This window comes from Carassius auratus, chromosome 17 (assembly GCF_003368295.1).
Source record: "Carassius auratus strain Wakin chromosome 17, ASM336829v1, whole genome shotgun sequence".
NCBI lineage: Eukaryota > Metazoa > Chordata > Actinopteri > Cypriniformes > Cyprinidae > Carassius > Carassius auratus.
In genome coordinates this window covers 12,753,935-12,773,335 of record NC_039259.1, presented here as the reverse complement: position 1 = coordinate 12,773,335, position 19,401 = coordinate 12,753,935, and the positions used below count along the sequence as shown (strand labels likewise).

General features: G+C 36.7%; 1 protein-coding gene across 2 annotated transcripts in view; it reads left to right on the top strand.

The window, feature by feature from the left end:
• myo6b (myosin VIb) overlaps positions 1-19,401 on the top strand; it is a 49,254-nt gene that overhangs the window by 12,552 nt on the left and 17,301 nt on the right. The window contains exons 7-26 of one of the 2 annotated variants that reach the window (XM_026285869.1): positions 377-432; positions 541-638; positions 717-881; positions 1,194-1,274; positions 3,266-3,274; positions 3,995-4,175; positions 5,910-6,054; positions 8,632-8,789; positions 10,000-10,091; positions 10,333-10,405; positions 11,631-11,758; positions 13,073-13,168; positions 13,400-13,570; positions 14,459-14,497; positions 15,554-15,647; positions 16,306-16,436; positions 17,331-17,408; positions 17,543-17,672; positions 17,819-17,909; positions 18,821-18,971. In XM_026285869.1, the coding sequence (XP_026141654.1) occupies positions 377-432; positions 541-638; positions 717-881; positions 1,194-1,274; positions 3,266-3,274; positions 3,995-4,175; positions 5,910-6,054; positions 8,632-8,789; positions 10,000-10,091; positions 10,333-10,405; positions 11,631-11,758; positions 13,073-13,168; positions 13,400-13,570; positions 14,459-14,497; positions 15,554-15,647; positions 16,306-16,436; positions 17,331-17,408; positions 17,543-17,672; positions 17,819-17,909; positions 18,821-18,971 (2,167 nt within the window). The remainder of the gene's footprint in view (positions 1-376; positions 433-540; positions 639-716; positions 882-1,193; positions 1,275-3,265; positions 3,275-3,994; positions 4,176-5,909; positions 6,055-8,631; positions 8,790-9,999; positions 10,092-10,332; positions 10,406-11,630; positions 11,759-13,072; positions 13,169-13,399; positions 13,571-14,458; positions 14,498-15,553; positions 15,648-16,305; positions 16,437-17,330; positions 17,409-17,542; positions 17,673-17,818; positions 17,910-18,820; positions 18,972-19,401) is intronic. The other variant, XM_026285870.1, reaches the window with a different exon arrangement.

The window sequence follows — 19,401 nt, the reverse complement described above, 5'->3', positions numbered from 1 at the left end:
TGCCATACCTGGCAGCGGTGGTGAAATTAGGATGTTTCTTTTTAGACATAATATATAATGTAATGTAGATATAGGCATTCTAATTCTAATTCTAATTATACAAATAAATATATGTATTTTTTTCTGTTACAGATATCTTCTGTAACATTTTTAATAATGCATAATGGATGCTGCTTTGCCAACACATGAATAAAATAATAATAATAAAAAAAAATCGTATTTGTATTTTTGATCTAAGAAATGCAGCTTTGTTGAGATCTCTTTTAAAAACATAAAACATGTGGCAGTGCTCAGTAATGTTAATTTGTAACTAAATATGTCTTATGATTTGTTGAATGAGTTTTGTCATTTTAATAATGTATCTGTTTAATTTCAGGTATTTAACCTCATCTTATGGAACATGTCAGGATATAGATGAGAGGATTGTTGAGGGTAGGTCTACCAAATACACTTTTAACTGGTTGTGACCAGTACATTAGTGAATTTTGCATACTGTACAATGCAAAATCTGTTTTTAAATAATATGTCTGTTCCGTGCAGCCAACCCCTTGCTTGAAGCTTTTGGAAATGCAAAGACGGTCAGGAACAACAACAGCAGCCGCTTTGGAAAGTTTGTGGAAATTCACTTTAATGAGAAGGTAAACTTTCTCCGGCTCTGAAGACTAGAATGTGATCTTGTAAGACTCAGTCACTAAGTGTGTTCGTCGTGTCTTCAGAATGCAGTTGTGGGCGGATTCGTCTCGCACTATCTGCTGGAGAAGTCTCGGATTTGCATGCAGAGCGCAGAAGAGCGAAACTATCATATATTTTACAGACTTTGCGCAGGGGCATCGGAGGACATCAGGAACATGCTTCACCTCAACTCTCCGGAAAACTTCCGGGTCAGTTTCCTGTGTATTGTGTGTCAGGAAACTAGAAAGCAATTTACAAAGCTTAGACACTCTTTAGCAGGAGACTTTGAGATTTGTATTATAATTGATGTGACCGAAGCACCAGACCGTATCAAAGCACACAACTGCAGGAAGTGCCAACTGAATAATACTTTAGTTGATTTCCTTTGCCTTTGTATACAGTGAAGCGTTGATGTACCACTAGATGGCACTAGATTTGCTTCACAATGCTTATGAATGTATTCCTGTAGCTTTTGGTCTCCTATATTAACTACTCTCATTGTGTGTTTGTGTTCCACTCAGTATTTGAATCGCGGCTGCACCCGATACTTTGCAAACAAGGACTCAGATAAACAGATCATGCAAAACAGGAAAAGTCCAGAGGTATGTATAAACACCTGTGTTTGCGAATCTCTGTCAGAATCCTCCTTCCTGGATTCTGATACGCATATGTGGCAAATTTGAAGTAATAAACAGCCCTTAGCTGAGCTGTAGTAAAGATAGTTGAGTTGTTTTTTTAACGTATGATCAAATCCTTGCCGTTTTCTTTGTTTGTGTAGTGAAATTAAGACTAGAGGACATACTGAGTGTACAGTCCTTGAGTGCAGCCAGAATCTCTGAAGTTGTAGGACGACTGTTTTGCCTCGAATAGAATTAGTTACCCTCAGAAATGAGTTCACGTCTTTGATGAATAATGTAAAGTGTAATAAATTCCAGTGTTGTTGTGTTGTGTTCAGCCCTCTCTTGAGACCGAGCCCATCAATTGATGTTATTGTTATCAAGGGCCATTATTATAAATCATCGTTGTGTTGAATCCCCCTGGAGGTGATGAGATATTCATTAGCTGCTGTTTCTGTTGGTGCAGTAGTTCATTTGCTAGCTCAACACCGTCTGGTTTTTTGTTTTTCCACTTTTTTTAATTTATTTTTTTTAGATGAAGATCTGAGATTAATTTGATTCCCCAAATTTGCAGATGGTACTTTTGTTCTTATTGTTGTTTTTTATCATCCTTGGATACTTCAGCATCTCAAAAAGGTTGGGTCGATATTAGGATATTAATGCAATCGGTTTTAAATTCAGAATGGACTGAGATTTGTCTTCGCTTAGGCTCTAGTCCAAAGCCTAGTGAGCTGTCATAGTGCCTGTATACATCCTAACCAAGGAAGCTCATTCAAACTCTCTACAAAGACAGGAAGTCAGCTCCACACAAATAGAATTCAAATTGACTCAGCTGACAGTTTTTAATCTATGCAGTTTCAAAAATCGAATTCCAATTTTGTTAAGTCATGTCATAAGAAATACATTAATGTTTCCGGGTCCAAGTGTCTAATCATTTCAATTGAGAATACTATCGCAACAGCCTTTTTTGAGAAATTTATATTCCTATTAAACTGTTCCGGACATCACTAGTTTAATGATGCCTAAAAGATGAATCGCTCTATGGCCATCTGAGATTCCATTAGTATTACAGCACACCATGAATGTATTTTATCGCCATTTATTTTTTGCTTATGTCGTGTCAGACTTAACAAGTGGATAGAGTTAGATTAGCATGCTGCTGTACTAACAGCATTATACCTTAAAAAGGAGAAAAATACAAAGCACACACAAAGTAATTTTTTTGTGATACATTTCAGAAGTGAGTAAGATTTCATTGAATGTATGGTTTTTGTTCAACTTATTAGTCATTGAAGTGCCCAGTGGTTCCCAACCTTTTTGACTTCAAAGCCTTCTCTCTTCAAAGACAATATTAAAAGGCCCCCAAGACATTTTTCATACCTACTTTATGCCATAATTACAAAGCTGCTCATTTTCATATTTACAGAAAGAACGTAGAACTGTATTGAAGTCATTAAATTAAATTATTATAAATAATGTAAACAATTCAATTCCCGAATATTTTATGTCTCTCAGTCTTCCCGATAGGAGATTTTATATGTATTGTATATCTTGGTTTGTTTTTAACACAATTTTTCACAATGCAGATTGATTGATTTTATAATTTGGTTGTTCATTTGCAGGTTTTTTTTTCTCTTTTCTTATTCTTCTTAAATCTTACATTTTTTAAAGATGTATTAATTTCCGATTTAAAAAAAATCAAACACTTAAAATGACTTCATAAAGTATAATCAGCTTTACTTTTTTTGAGAACCTTGGTTGATAAAGACATTACAGACTCAGAAGGAAAAAAAAATAAATACAATGCAGTCTTATTTCTTCTTCTTCTTTTTTGTAATGTTTTAGCTTATTTTAAGACTTGTCTTGTTATTAAAATGCCACCTGTGTATGTTTTGAAACACTAATTTTGTTATTATTAGTAGTTTTCTAACTGAATATTATGTGTCTTTGCCTTCCCTGATCTTTTTAATATTCAGGATCAGAAGGTGATGTTCTACCAGTTGGCCTTTCTAAATGCTTTTCATGCTTTACATTCTTCAGCTTTCTGGGTTTCTGTGCATGAAATTGGACATTAGTATGTGCATGGGTCTGCAAGCTAATATGCATGAGGTTTTCTGTGTGAAAAAGGTATTTTTATAAGGGGTGCTTGTAGTTATGGTTATTAAACCGCATTTATGCTTTGTTGTGGTCAGAGTGGTGTGATCTGCTTATTCATCTTCAGACTGCAGATTATCAGTTTGCCAGTAATTTAAAAGCATAAATAGTTTGCACAAAATATAAATTCTTTCATTTACTCACCCTTGTATCCTTTAAACAAGAGAAGAGACATTTAGAAATATTTTAATGTCGCTCTTTTAAAAGCTTTCCTCAAACAGAAAATCATTCACGTTTAGAACGAAAGGTGATTAATTGATGATAGTACTATATATATATATATATATATATATATATATATATATATATATATATATTTGTAATGTGGCTGTAAAAGAGTCAAAAAGGAAGTGCTGACACACTCTGACCCTCAGGTGTGGTTTGTTTTCTTTTCCTCTTCCTCCCTTCAATCAGAGATCTAGATCTGTATGCAGCCTTCCAGTATACATTTCTGATCTCTGATTCTAGCTGCAGTGCCAGTACATTTTTCTTCTCAGCGCATGTGACCTATGGATAGTGTTGTGTGTCTTGATGGTCCTTTGTTTCTCTAGCACGGTAAAGCGGGTGCCCTCAAAGACCCTTTGCTGGATGACCTGGGAGATTTCAACAGGATGGTGGTGGCCATGAAGAAAATTGGCCTGGATGACACGGAGAAGCTCAATCTCTTCAGAGTGGTGGCTGGCGTCCTTCATCTCGGCAATATCGACTTCGAAGAGACAGGAAGCACCTCTGGTAGCCATTCATACTGCACTAGTAGAAAAAAATACCTCCATCAAAATTCATCAAAGATTTAATATCCTAACCCAGCATGATAAGTTGCAAGCATAAAGTAATTTTGTATCTTGCATAAAGTGACATATTTGATGCTCGGTATGCAACCAGTGAGATTTCACTCTATATCTATTGGAATAAAGCAGAACTAGAAACCAAACGGCCGATAAAATGTCTTGTGTCGGTTGCAATTATGCCGGTTTGATAGGATTTATCGCTTGTTGCTTTGTCATGTCACGCTTGGTTTAGAAATATTCGGTTTCTTTCAGGATAAGAGACTTCAAAATACAACCGGTTCTGCTTTTATACAGAAATTTCACCATCTGCGTTTAGTCAGGGAAGAAATTTTCACTGATGTCTGAAATGTAGTTTTATGATTTTTCGAGCACATGCACATTTGCTGATGTTCTCCTCATTAAACTCCCACGCACACACACACACACACACACACACACACACACACAGACACCCAGCCCTCCTCCAACTCAAAAGACCTCATTAGATCTGCTGTGGGGGTAACGGGGCTCTTTCTAGTGTTGCCAGACGTGCATCCAGGATTTGTTTTCCTCTTCTGATGAAAGTACAACACCTTTTACCTCTCTGGCCTGCTCCATTTCTCTGCTCACAATGGAGCTGCTGTCCTGAGATACTTTCAGCTGGAAAACACAGAACCTAATGCTGCAGAGGGCTTACAGGAAACCTGAAGACTATTATGTATGAAAACATACTTTTGAAAGGGGCTAAGATATGATCGGAGATTGAAGGAGTGAGCTTTTATAGATGTTTTTATTTTTGTGCACATTTGCACAGTCAAATGGACAAATTCTTTTTTTTTATCTTTTATTAGGAACATGTTTAATATATAAAATAAAATCCTTCTAATTTGTTTGAAGGCATAAATGGAAAAAATAAAAATAAAAATAAAAATTTAAGAAAAAAAAAATAGTACGGTGATACAGCTGTCCTGATATTATGTGGAGAAGAATACTTAGAGGGGGAAAACAGTGAAAATTATTATAAATTATTATAAAAAAGTATTTAAAAAAAACTCTGCATGTTATGAGACAAAACTGCAGAAACATGCAGCTAAAATAAAGTTAAATAATAAAAATAAATTGAAACAAAATAAAAACAACAACATAATATCATAGAGGACTTCTGTGGACTTCTTAAATTATCAGGTATTTTGACCTTTTAGGACATGACAAAGTTCAGCTTTCAAAATGTCACGTGGTGCAAATTATAAAAAATAAATAATTTATCATTTGTACCACATGATATTTTAAATGCTGAACCTGGTCTTGACAGGATAAAAAAATAAATAATATATGACAGGATATACATTTAGATATATATTTAAAACCTTTTTGTAAAATAGCACTTAAGATGTGTACTCTAATGTATTCAGTACTGTTGATACAAATGACACTGATATAAATGGTATTCACTATTTTTTTTTAAACAAATGAAAACAAATTAAATTCAGCAACAAAATAAAATCCTTTGACTTAGACATTGTATAATTGATGTTGACCTATTTAAATCCGATTATTCAACAGAGGAATAGGTCATTATCTGCTTCGAAAGCATCAGTACATTGAAAATTTTAAAAAGCTCTGCTGTCTAGACGCAGCATAAGAAACATGATGAGCCGTGGTTTAAAGATGAGCATTAAAAATCTGCATCTGGTCTCAGGTGGCTGCATCCTGAAGAACCAGACCGGTCAGACTCTGGAATACTGCGCCGAGCTCCTGGGCCTGGACCAGGACGACCTGAGAGTCAGCCTCACCACCAGGGTCATGCTCACCACTGCAGGGGGCGCCAAAGGCACAGTCATTAAGTGAGTGACCCCACACGTTTACCTTAACATCTCCTCAGCCACTGACCCTCTGGTTTTGTTTTATTTTTCTGTTCGCATCCGAATGATGATCAAAAAGGAAGCGCAGATCCCTGCCTGGTATTTTTCACGCTCGCCTCGCATCTCAATCTTCCCCAAGATGTGAAACGTCTTCTAGTATTACATTTCATCATTGCACTCCATTCGCATAACCGTTAAATGAATCCTCCAGTCACAAGCTCGCAGACGAGAGGAGAGCTGAAAATAGCTAATCGCAGCTTTTCCATTAGAGATATGGTCAGTATAATCAAATGTGGCATAGACTAAATTGGCTGAGGGGCCGCAATAGTCTAACTGCAATCCAAAGTCTTCTGCATTTAAACGGACGTATTTCTTTTTATTGATTACGTAAGAGGTAAGGCTAGGTTTTTCCAGACAGCTCCATCCACCACTGGTTAAAGAGAAGACTCAGGTTTGCAATTTTGTGAAACAAAAGCCCAGTTCTTCTCCGCTTTCGTCCATGCAAAACCCACAGTCCAATTACTGCACAAGCCTGTTGTCGAAGGAGAGAGCAATTGGAAAAACTTGATTGTCTCGATTGAATTGTACGCGCCGTTCTTCGTCGCCCAGGTGGGGTTTTATATTCTGCGTCGTCTGAATGATAGGCCAGCGCTCGCTGGATTAATATTTAACCGAGCACAGATGCTGGACTGGGAGTGTTTGCACTGCATGAATAATGGATGTTTGTCTGAGGGAGTGGCCTGGGGTCTTTTAGGTGTGATGAGAATCAAAGTCGCAAGAGGTTTCTCTGCCCTCCTCGTTTGACTGCGAACAGATGCACAACCACGTACATATGCAATATGTGTCTTATGGAAAATTCTGGAGACTGTATTCAAACAAGGCTACACTGACCCTTGCATTTCACACCGCTAGACACCGACGAGAGCAGCAGCTTGTGCCTGACAGCGCTTCATTTCAGAGGCCATTTTTATTGGGATTTAAAAAAATCTGTTAAACTCAACAAAGCAGGTGACACTGAGAAGGAAGAGCACAGCAGCAGCCTCTCGAGACGCATGCATCGGAGGGAATACATTAATAGCATAAAAGCAAGTTAATGAAAAGCAATCTCGCAGACTCCAGATCGTCGAGATTATTGCGAGCCAGGTCCAGCTTTTATTAACTGTGCAGGCAATAAGAGTCACACAGCAGGTATTCCCACAGTGGGACGGCGCCGTCGAGAGAGCAAGAAGGTTTTATCATCCAGTTCTGGAGTTTCAGTTCGCCGGTATGCTTACGCCTCTTGAGAATAGTGCAGGAGCCATTGTGTCTTGTGATTATGAGCTGCTTTGCTTCAACAGGCGTGTGTTATAGAGATTTATTGTGTTTTCATGTAATATCGCCGGCCTGCTGCATTTCAAGCCCTTTAAGCTTCGCCGGGATTTCAAGTGCTGTTTGTTTTACATGTATACATTTATCAAAGTTCCTGTTGCAAAATAAGTATGAATGGAACCGTTTCTCTGTGACGTTTTCAGTTTAATTATGTAATTAATCTGGAGGAGGACCATTAAGTCGCTTTTTATACACCTGATGAACAACAAAGTAGAAAAGGACGATGTTGGAATAAAAGTGTTTGCATTAAAAGGATTCTAGGTCTTCTAGAACTATTTATTTGCATTGAATTGATAAACAAATGTGACCCTGGACCCCAAAACCAGTCATAAGGGTCAGCTTTATGAAACTGTGATTTATACATCATCTGAAAGAATCTGAATAAATATGCATGCCTGCATCACTTTTAAAGATGAGCAAATTAAATCCTTAGCAATGCTTATTACTAATCAAAAATGAAGTTTTGATATATTTATGGACGTAAATTTACAAAATGTCTTCATGGTAACATGATCTTTACTCAATATCCTAATGATTTTTGGCTTAGAAGAAAAATCTATAATTTTGACCCATACAATGTATTTTTGGCTATTGCTACAAATAGGGTAGCAATTAGGGTTACATATCTTCTTGCATAGTTTTAGGAATCATCTTTATCGTCTTTAGTGAGCTCATGTAATTGTCATTTAAAAAGTACAAAAATAACTTGCTTTCAGCAGAAAACTGTCCCAATTTACCTTTGTCCTAATAAATACAAGTCCTCCCTCAAAATAAAAAAAACCTCATCAACAATTAATTTCTCACGTATGTTGAAACAATTTCACCGATGCTTAAATTTATGGCTGTAACAGCCGAGATTATATTCGTTTGTCCGCTGTAAAACTGTAGAAACACACTATTGTCTGGTCAAATAAAGTCAGAGGAGAAATTTCAGCAGCCTTGAGCGTTTTCAATCATAATGGAATTGAAAGGAAAATAAATTACATTTTGACTCCAAATTATTTCTCGTCGGCGTTCTGCTTTCCCCTAAAGTGTTTTTACACATTTGGCTTAGAATGGTAAAACAGCAACTGTCTTAAGAGTGCAAAGTTGGACGGAGTAAAACAGAAGGGACATGTATTGATGAGGCGGCATTAGCAGAAGCCCTGGCCCAGATTTTGACTCCTCCTGTCCCACTTTGCTCCTCTCCAGGGTGCCTCTGAAGGTGGAACAGGCCAACAATGCCCGTGATGCCCTCGCCAAAGCCATTTACAGCCGGCTCTTTGATCATGTGGTCAAACGGGTCAACCAGTGCTTCCCCTTTGATACATCCTCCAACTTCATCGGCGTGCTGGACATCGCTGGCTTCGGTGAGCCCGAGTGATAGCCACAATGGACAGGTCACGTTGGCTTAACTGAATGTCCTGCTTTTAGTGGCTCTGACATTTTCAAACCAATTGTCAATCAGATGCATATGAGTAATGAGACAACCTAGTCTAATTTCGTAATGCAAGTTTTATGACTATCATCAGCTTAACAAATTGAGAGATTTTCTAAATTAATATGGATTTCAGAATTTTGGGGTGCTTGAATTTATTTGATTAGACACATAGAAGTAATGCAGAATTTTAAATATTTCATTAATGTTTTAATCTCAACTTTTCAAAAAAACTTTTCTGTGAGGTCTCAGAGTTTTGGTCCCCACTATATGTAACTATAACTCTGAGCTATTTTGACTTGCGTGAAGCTCTTAAAGGTATATTGTGGATTAAATATGACTCCGATATCAAAGTTATTTGTCAGATATATAAAAATAAATGCATTTACTTTCTAAATATAATAATGATAATAATAATAATAATAATATTAATAATAATTAGTGCTGTCAAACGATTAATCGCGATAAATTGCATCCAAAATAAAAAATTTTGTTTACATTATATATATATATATATATATATATATATATATATATATATATATATATATATATATAAAACAAAATTTTTATTAAATACATGCATGTGTTTGTATTTATATATACTTATTAAATATACACAGTATACACGCACATATTATGTAAAGAAAAACTTTTATTTTGGATGCAGTTAATCATTTGACAGCACTGATGATAATATCAACAATGGGGGAAAATGCTAACAAATAAAGAATTATAAATATACTTGCAATTAAAGACTGTAAGGTAAACCTGCAAAACAGTACGGGATAAGTGTATTTTCATACATAAGTGCATAACTGTCATTTTCTGGGGTTTATAAACCAAAATGATTACCATTGTAATTGACAGTAACAGATGCTGTCTGTTGATAGAGGTTAACTTAAATGTACCTTGGAGTATTCCTTAAACTTTAAAATAAGCATAGTTTGGGATATGACTCATTGAATATATAGAAGATGAAATGATTCACTAGCTATTAGCTTGTCTTATGCAGAAAATGCAGTAGAATTAACGATAATTGTCTCTCACTAACAGTGTCTCTAGTAGTGTGACTTTTAAATGCATTTAGAGATCTACCTAGCACATGAATCATAAAATGTTCTTTTTATATTCCCGTTCAGAGTATTTTGAGCACAACAGCTTCGAACAGTTCTGCATCAACTATTGTAACGAAAAGCTGCAGCAGTTTTTTAATGAACGCATACTGAAAGAGGTGAGTCATCGGTGTTATTGGGATTTTTAATATCGATCTGTGACTCACAACTATGCCCTTCTTAAAACTGACGCATGAAGCCATTTCGTCTTTCGTTGCAAGCACACAACTGTTCCGATTTAACGATTCCAGTTTAACTTCTTTTGAGACTTTCCTGTTCCAGCAGCTTAAGTTAAGCGTTTTCCCACTTTGAACAAAAACGATGCTCTTATCTTGTGCTGTTTGTTTTTTTTCTCGCCAGGAGCAAGAGCTGTATCAGAAAGAAGACCTGGGAGTGAATGAAGTTCATTATGTTGATAATCAGGACTGCATAGGTCAGTTACCCTTTGGCTCTGAATAACAATGACCTTCCTCTATTTCATTCATTACCGGATGCACTATGGCCCATAGACTCCAACTTAAATATAATGAAGTCCTCCGCACGTGGAAATGCTAAGGTCTCTAAACCCAATGTGCTACAGCGCAGATCTAATTTCCTCTCAAATTATGACCTTCAGAGGTCAAATAACTGTTCCCAGGCAACAGCATTGTTACTTGTATACATTGCCATGTCTTTTACTCTCTGGACAAACATGCCGAAGATGAATATTCCAGCAGAAATGCATGCTGGGTGCCTGAGATAACACAGGAATGAATCCTGGGAGGAACCTCTCTCACTCTCGAGCTCTCTTGAGAGGGTTTAAGAGATAAGATGAAGAGCCTGCACTGTTTTAGTTTTTTTTTATGCCGGCTTGAGCAGTGCGGTCTGACCCAAATCACCCTGTCAGAACAGAAAGTCAGTTCAATCTCAGGACACACGGTGAAATCTTCACCCGGTTCACTGAATGCAGATACCATCACCAGACTGAACTGTGCTGTCTGGAGGTATCGGAGCCAATATCTTTTATATTTTTAGTCGGTTTGTGTTTTAACCCCTAACGACTCATCGAAGATCTTCCTAGTATGCATTGCAAAACAAACCACCTCTTTTTTTTTTTTTTGCACAAGCTGTCAAATCTTAACGGCTTGTGCGTTTTTACACAGTATGCAGGTGGCTTAACATAACATCTCGCCTCTGATGCGGCGCAAAAAGTAGGCACACAACACCTGCATCGCAGATGTCACTGCTTTACCAAAGGGAAAGACTCGCTTTGCTTTTCCAAATTCTCTTGATAGTGATGCAACACATGTCCTTGTGACTTCCAAATGGATGTGTAGGTCCTTTCCCTGTATGTCTCCTCATCAATCACTTCACATTTACATTTGGGTGTCTGCTCATGCAAATACATGACTGTGCTTGCATCCACACCTCTCTCACCTGCGCACGTCTGAATGAATTATGCATATGACGGATGCCTTCGCACTGATTATCAAAAAGGTCTATGTGTGCCTACAGACTTTGCATTTGTCCATTAAACTTGCTGAGTTCTACTTCACTTTGGATAATACCTTCTGCGGGGGGATTGAATATATTAATTTACTATTCAACTCAAATTCATTCGCATGAAAAGTTTCTGTCGTAACCCCCTAACTTCTCTCTGTGACTTTATTGCTTTGCAGATCTGGTTGAGGCAAAGCTGGTGGGTATCTTGGATATTCTGGATGAGGAGAACCGTCTTCCCCAGCCCAGTGATCAGCACTTTGCAGATACGATTCACAGCAAGCACAAAGATCACTTCCGTCTCACTGTAAGATATGGTTTGGTTCTTTCCAGCAGCTTAAACTACCAGCCTGCAGGAGTAGTTAATAGTAGTTTTTTACTTACTGAATTTTCATCTGACCTCCAGTGTCATCATGTAGATATTTTAAGGGATTGTTAAACTGTAGCATAATATTCAGAGGAAGATGGAATAAGATGCCCCTCCAACTTTAATTTTCCTCTTGACTTTAGATATCACCAAATCTAATCTCAGGACATTTATTAACGGTCTTATTCATCTTGAAAATCAATATTTGAAATATATTGATATCTGAAGAGTGCAAATTTAATTAATTTGTGTGTGTGTGTGTGTGTGTGTGTGATTTTATTTGAAGTGAAAAGTTAGATCTCTGGAGTATTAGTTTTTTTTTTTAATATAATTTTTGATGTACATCCTCATTATTCATCATGACCTATAGGCTAATTGAAAATATTGCTTTGTATTCATAAAATGACACAGTGAAATTCATATATATCATTTTGTCTGGGATTCTTTTGATTTCATTATATAGTATTCAAATAAATTGTCAAAATGCATACATTTATTTAGAATGTTTGATTTAGTATTTCACTGTACTGACACTTTAAAAAAAGAAAATCATAAAAATTATATGTACTGTATTTATCATATTATACAAAAATCTGTTTACAGCGTTAGTAAGTTTACGTAAGGGGGTCGTTTTGCCCTAGATAGAGAGTCATCTTACCCCAGTAGTGAGGAAAGATGGCCCCTTTTCATGATTTTTTATTTAGTGTTATGAGAATTAGATTAGCAATTATTACCATTAATTTCCCTCAGTAATATATTTGATGAAGTATCATTTATCTTCTGTGCTACTGCATTTGTAAATATGTTACAATTTAGCATTAAATTCACAATGTTCTTCAGGGAGGCATCTTCCCCCTTCTTGCTGAATATTTCCACATTTATTATAACAACAAACATGTTTCAGTGCTATAATCGAAAAATACATTAAACAAACTATAAACTACAAATATGCATATACTTTTTGGCATTATATTAGGCTACTGATACCTGGAAGGAATTAATGTACTTCTGTTTAATGAAAATGCAATGTTGCAATGCATAATTAGGTTACATTCTCTTTATATTAAATGTTATTTGTTACTTTATATATTTATGGGGTTAAATATGACCTGGTCATTCCTTGACAGTTTTTTAAACGTGATTTACCCTGACATTCCATTAGTGTCAAGACCCAAAAATGAAGGAAGTCATAAAAAAACAGCTGCAAAAATGGATTTTGCTGAAAGTTTAATTCTGTGTGGGCTGGTTTTTCAGGTGCCCAGGAAGTCAAAGCTTACAATCCACCGGAATTTGAGAGATGATGAAGGTTTCATCATAAGACATTTTGCTGGCGCCGTATGCTATGAGACTGTAAGGTCCCAATTCATTCAATTCATTGCGAAGCCCTTTTTGTTTGGAAACCATCTAATTGTTTTGGTTCTGTAACGTGACTATGTTTAACATAAGTTAATTAATTTATGCCACACTGTAAAAACATTTTGTTCTTTGGGGAATCCCTTTGGTAAAGTTGTTGGTTTTTTTGTGAAGTTGACTTTGTTTATTTCTATGCCCTGTGGGTTTTGTATGTCTGTGTGTGAGCAGACCCAGTTTGTGGAGAAGAATAATGACGCCCTCCACATGTCTTTGGAGAGCCTGGTGTGCGAGTCGAAGGACAAGTTTGTCCGGGATCTCTTTGAGAACAACTCCAATTCCAAGGACTCGAAGCAGAAGGCTGGCAAACTCAGCTTTATCAGTGTGGGAAACAAATTCAAGGTGAATCTGGCCCTTTGCTTTGAACTTCTTATTCTCCTGATGGCTAAGAAACACATTTTGTCAAAGGTGTTAACAGACCTGAAGAAATGAAAAAAAGATGTAAGCTCTCAAGACTGCAGGCTTTCCAAAGATTAGGAGTACCTCAAGGCTTTGTCTTTAGGCCGCTGTAGATTTTTTTTTTGTGGGACTAGATATTCATTAAATTGTTTTCTTTTAGTTCCTCCTGATAGATGTAGGTTTTAAACGCTTTTGTGAGTGACATTTTACGTCTTACCTGGTGATCTAATTTCTTTACTTCTAACTTTTGCCCTTTCTTCATCCTCCTCTCTTAGACCTTCTCCTGTTTCTTCAGCCTTTCCCTGTGAAAAGTTCTGGGGCTGAAATAAATATGTAAAGAGAAACAAGGAAAAGCTTTTGTAGGGTAATCCTGGCTGAAATATTCAGTGCCGGCACCACAGGGTAACCTGCAACCTCATAAACAAATGCAGATCTTAGTTTTCTCCCACCCTTCTCCTCCAGCCTCTTTCACCCATTTGGTCCACTGCCATATCTTTTTGTGAATGTGCCTGCTACATTTTTGTTCTCTGTAACAGCTTGTCATGAAATCATACACAAGAAACTTTTACTTTAAGAGAACCTTCACCGTAAACCAGTCACCATGTCATTTATGTCACCATTATTGAGTTTGTAGAAAGGTCTTCATAGTTGGAACAATCACTGGCATAATGCATGTCTCATACTTCCTGTATGTGTCAAAATGTTTAATGCCATTTGCATGGCAGCACAACTCTACAACTGTGTGTATAAACAGATTTTTTACGAAAAGATATTCTTAATTAAAACGTACAGGTCTCACTCTCACATTTCATTTCTGATTAACTTTTATAGACCCAACTGAACCTTCTACTGGAAAAGCTACGCAGTACGGTGAGTAATGTGTTATTTATTCATTTTAAAAACGTTGGCCACTTGTTTTGGTTATTACTGAGTGTGTCTAATGCATGCCGCAAACCAGGCGGCACAGCAAATGATGCAACGTGACATTTGCTGATTTATGGCAGTAGTAAATGGCACATAAAAATGAACAAAATGTGCTTGTTTGCTTTACATGGCAAACTTTTCATATTTTATGTTAAATTATTGAATGCATATTTTGAACACTTTTATATTATCCTGCCATTAAATAACAACAAAACAACTAGTCAGTGCTGCTGCAGTTATTATATATATATACACACACACATATATATATATATATATATATATATATATATATATATATATATATATATATATATGTATGTATGTATATGCATTTGTTAACTACAGCTGCTAAGGAAGTGGCTGTAAATTTGATACCTTTGTCTTTTGAATGTAAAAAGGCAACAAAAGTTTTTTTTTTTTCGTTGTTGCAGCAATGTTACAATAAATATTGACACAGTCTCTCATTTACACTAATGGCTACACATTTTTTTTTTTTTTTTTTTACTTTTATACAGCAAGAATGCATATGTTTATGTTAAAGTGGATATAAATGCAATAAGAAAAATTTACTGAGCACCAAATCAGCGTATCGAATGATTTCTGAAGAATCATGTGACGCTGGAGTGAAGTCTGTTGAAAATTTAGCTTTGCCATCACAGGAATCAATAACAGTTTTTTAATGTAATATATTTTAAAATGTAATTTTAAATTCAAATAATATTTGATTTCACAATATTATTGTTTTACTGCATTTCTGATTAGATAAATGCAGTGCTGGTGAGCATAAGAGACTCATAAACATAAAAACCGTATGTCTGAATGACAGTGTACCTCCTAAAAAAGTTTACTATGTGTTTCAGTCCCACATACAATATATAAAAAGAGTCCAATGTAAGGTTTTATGCCATTTTCTCAAAGGTCTTGTTATGCTGACTATAACTAATATTGTTTGTTCTCTGTTAAACTCTTAACAACTTCTCATGTGTATGTGTTTTAAAGGGATCTAGTTTTATCCGTTGTGTGAAGCCTAATCTGAAGATGGTGAGCCACCAGTTTGAAGGAGCTCAGATTCTGTCTCAGCTTCAATGCTCAGGTACAGTATGTATATGATTGTATAGGTGTATCTTTTTAGTTCCCAATTCATCTCACAGGACTTGTGGTAATGCTTCAAATATAAAACCCATCACAATACACAGCTCTCATCACTCGCAAGCTCCCTTTTAAAACAAATCCCAATATTGCCTATGGAGCAGCCATATTAAATGTGAGCTCCACTGATTTTTCATTATCTTTTGGAAGTGGCCTTACCACAAGAGTGTTTTGAAGGTTGGTGTTATTGCATTTTATAGGCTGTTAGCAAAGTTTTAGAAATAAACTTTCAGGCAAGAGATATAGGAAAAGTATATCCTAGGAGCTCCACTGGTTTATCGATTTGCCAATTAGTTTGATTCTTTAGACCTTTGTTGACTAGTCGTGCATCATATAAGATAAATGTAGACTTAGATAGAGATACAGTACTTGCTTACTAGCAAGTAAGTACTACTTAGTAAGTACTAAGTATTAAGTGTACTAGTTTATACTCCTATAAGCTCATTCTGTGAGTTTTGTTGACAAAGGAAACTGTTCAAGTATAGGTTGAGTACACATTGAATCTTCTTTTAAACTTGCTTCATGCTTCAGCTCCGGTCTTTAATGCAGCAAATCCTGTCTCTTAAGTGGCTTTATGATCTGTACTTCTCTTCTCCTCTCAGGCATGGTATCAGTGCTGGACCTGATGCAGGGTGGCTTCCCCTCCCGAGCGCCGTTTCACGAGCTTTACAACATGTACAAGCAGTACATGCCCAACAAGCTCACCAGGCTTGATCCTCGACTTTTTTGCAAAGTAAACCTCTATTGTTTATTTTTATCTTGATTCGTGCATCGAAAATTAACAATAGCTCATTCTATTGTTATTGTGATTCACCTAAAGTTCTAGTGTACACCGTTAGGATAAGTAATGATAGATGGTGGCTAGGTGGATTATTTTAAGAAAAAACGACATGACCTTTCATATCCTCGTGCCAAAGCACGCACAGGCTAATCCCTCATTGATTTCCATGATAAATGATAGTGGTTTATCATTGGTAGATATAGATACATTTGAAAGTCAAATTAAATTTTAATCACACACCCACGGTTAAATATAAAGTATTTTACCGTACTTAATCATAAAATGTACAGTTAGATTCCAAACAAAAACAGTATAGGATTTAGGGTGCAATTAATGATTGATTGCAATTATTGAAAATTACTTCTTTATTCTGATGATCATGCTTTTAGTGCAATGTTTCTAGACTTTAGAGTATAATCACGGTTTAGCAATAAGGGCTTTTTCCCTGCTGTCCCTCTCAGGCATTGATTTGGGGTTTTTACTGAAGCATATTTCAGGAGCATTTTTTAAAATGATGTTTTTCCCCCAAAAATCTGTTTACAACCATTTATATTGTTCATTTGCGATACCAGCTGGAACTTTGGCAGGAAACATTACTGACTTGTTTATTGTTTTCAAATCATTCTGGTTCTAACTGATTCTCATTCACTCTGGCAATGATGTTCAAAACAGCACAGGAAACCAAATGTTAAAGTTTCAAGGGATAAAAACATCAAATGGAACATCGTTAAAAAATAAAAACGCATAAGCACAGACTCGACACTGTCATGACATTCTTGTTGATATCTGATAGACATTTAATAAAGTACACATTTCACTGTCTAATTATATTGTCTCCTTCTGCAGGCTCTGTTTAAAGCACTTGGCCTCAACAAGAACGATTACAAGTTTGGCTTAACCAGGGTTTTCTTCCGCCCCGGGAAGGTGATCATTTCTGATGATATTTGTCATGAGGGTTGGGATCATACAAGACTGTTACTGTTTCATTAAGCTGGTGCACATGGGAACCTCGTAAATGCAGCTATATAAATCCTAACGTGTGTCTGTGTTTGCCTCAGTTTGCAGAGTTTGACCAGATCATGAAGTCTGATCCGGAGCACCTGGCCGAGCTTGTAAAACGGGTCAATAAGTGGCTGGTGTGCAGCCGCTGGAAAAAGGTCCAGTGGTGCACACTGTCAGTTATTAAATGTACGTCACCCTTCATAACCTCAGTAAACTGCCTTTCATAAAAGCAACTAAAAGCATCCCACGCCCTCCCGTTCACCTGTGCAGTGTTACAGTTTGATGCTGTTGATGATTAAGCATCTTTTTCCTCTTACTTTTACTTGGCACAGTGAAGAACAAAATGAGCTTCAGGGCCAGTGCCTGCATCAAGATCCAGAAGACTGTTCGCATGTGGCTTTGCAAAAGAAGACACAAGCCTCGGTATGTACACACACCAGCACGCCTCAATTACTGGCCGTAATAGCTCATGCATTGCAAACTCAGTGTGAGGATCTGTTTTCCAACACTTATGTCAGTGTGGTGTCCACTCTGCATCTGTTTGGTGTTTTTGAAAAGCTGTCAGTGGCAGATCTGAATTATGTATTGGAATCCATGAAAAATCTTTTAAAAAGTCCAGTTTAAAATTCTCAGAAATGTATTCTTTCATGTTAGTTTCATATGGTTGTGACAATATGCTTTTTCCAAGAAAGGTCTACCATAGTTTTATTGCCTTGAAAAGATCTTAAAGGCACAATTTACCTAAAAATAAACGTTTGCTAAAGGCCATCTAAGATGTAGATGAGTTTTTGTTGTTTTTTGATCTCTTGCTCACCTGTTGATCCATTGTAGTGGAAGGGTGCCGTCAAAATAAGAGTCCAAACAGCTAATAAAAGCATCACAATAAAAATGTCTTATGAATTGAAAAGCTGTGTATTTATAAGTAACAACAAATACTGTGTACTTCATTAGGACAGTTTTATCTTCAAACCATTGCTTCCAGGTTTCCAGTCCATAATGTTGCTTTCTCCAGTGAAAAAATCATCCGGCCTGAATCGGGAGAAAAATATGCACAGATCAAGCACTGTTTAAAAGTGAAAACGGTCCAAATACACAGCTTTACACTTTACAAGATGTACATTTATGAACTGCCATCATCAGTGGATTACTTGTGGTTTATTGTGATGTTTTTATCACCTTTTTGGACTCTCGGTCAGACGGCACACATTCGCTGCAGTTGATCCATTGCTGAGCAACTGATATATTGCTGAATTTGGTGTACGAAGTATGTATTTTTGAATAAACTAATAGACTGGACATAAAAATGTACACCATTGTCTCTATTCTCTTGGCAGCATTGATGGCATAGTTAAGGTGAAAAATTTGAGGAAGAGGATGGAGAAATTCAACGAAGCTGTAAATGGACTCAAAGAGGAGAAACAGGAAGTGAGCAAACAGGTCGAGGAACTGGCCGCCTCCACCGACGCCCTCATGACCAAAATCAAGGTGAGCTTTTCCACTGGAAAACCACCCAAGGTTGACAAACCCTCTTTTACCTCCTTCAGCTTACAAAGCCCAATGATGTTACGCGGTGTAGCTCTTTTCTTAGTCTGCTGTCGTATATCAGTTTCCATGCATAATTCAACAGGTGTGTGTTTTTCCATGTCCTGACGAAGGCTGTCTAAAGCTGTGGCTAGAATTGTCTGCCAGCTTCAGGTGTCTCGCTTTTTAGGTCCCAAAGAAAGAGAGCAGAAGCGTTTCATCTCATTCAGCAGAAAATCTAGCACTCAACAGCAGAGTAAATAAATACAAAGTATGCAAATCGACAGTCGACAATGAGATTTCTCTCTGCAGACCATCATTGACATTCGCTCCACACGCTGTCAAGTCGATTTTCAAGGCTTTGCCGCATTATGCCATTTCTAGTGTTGATTTC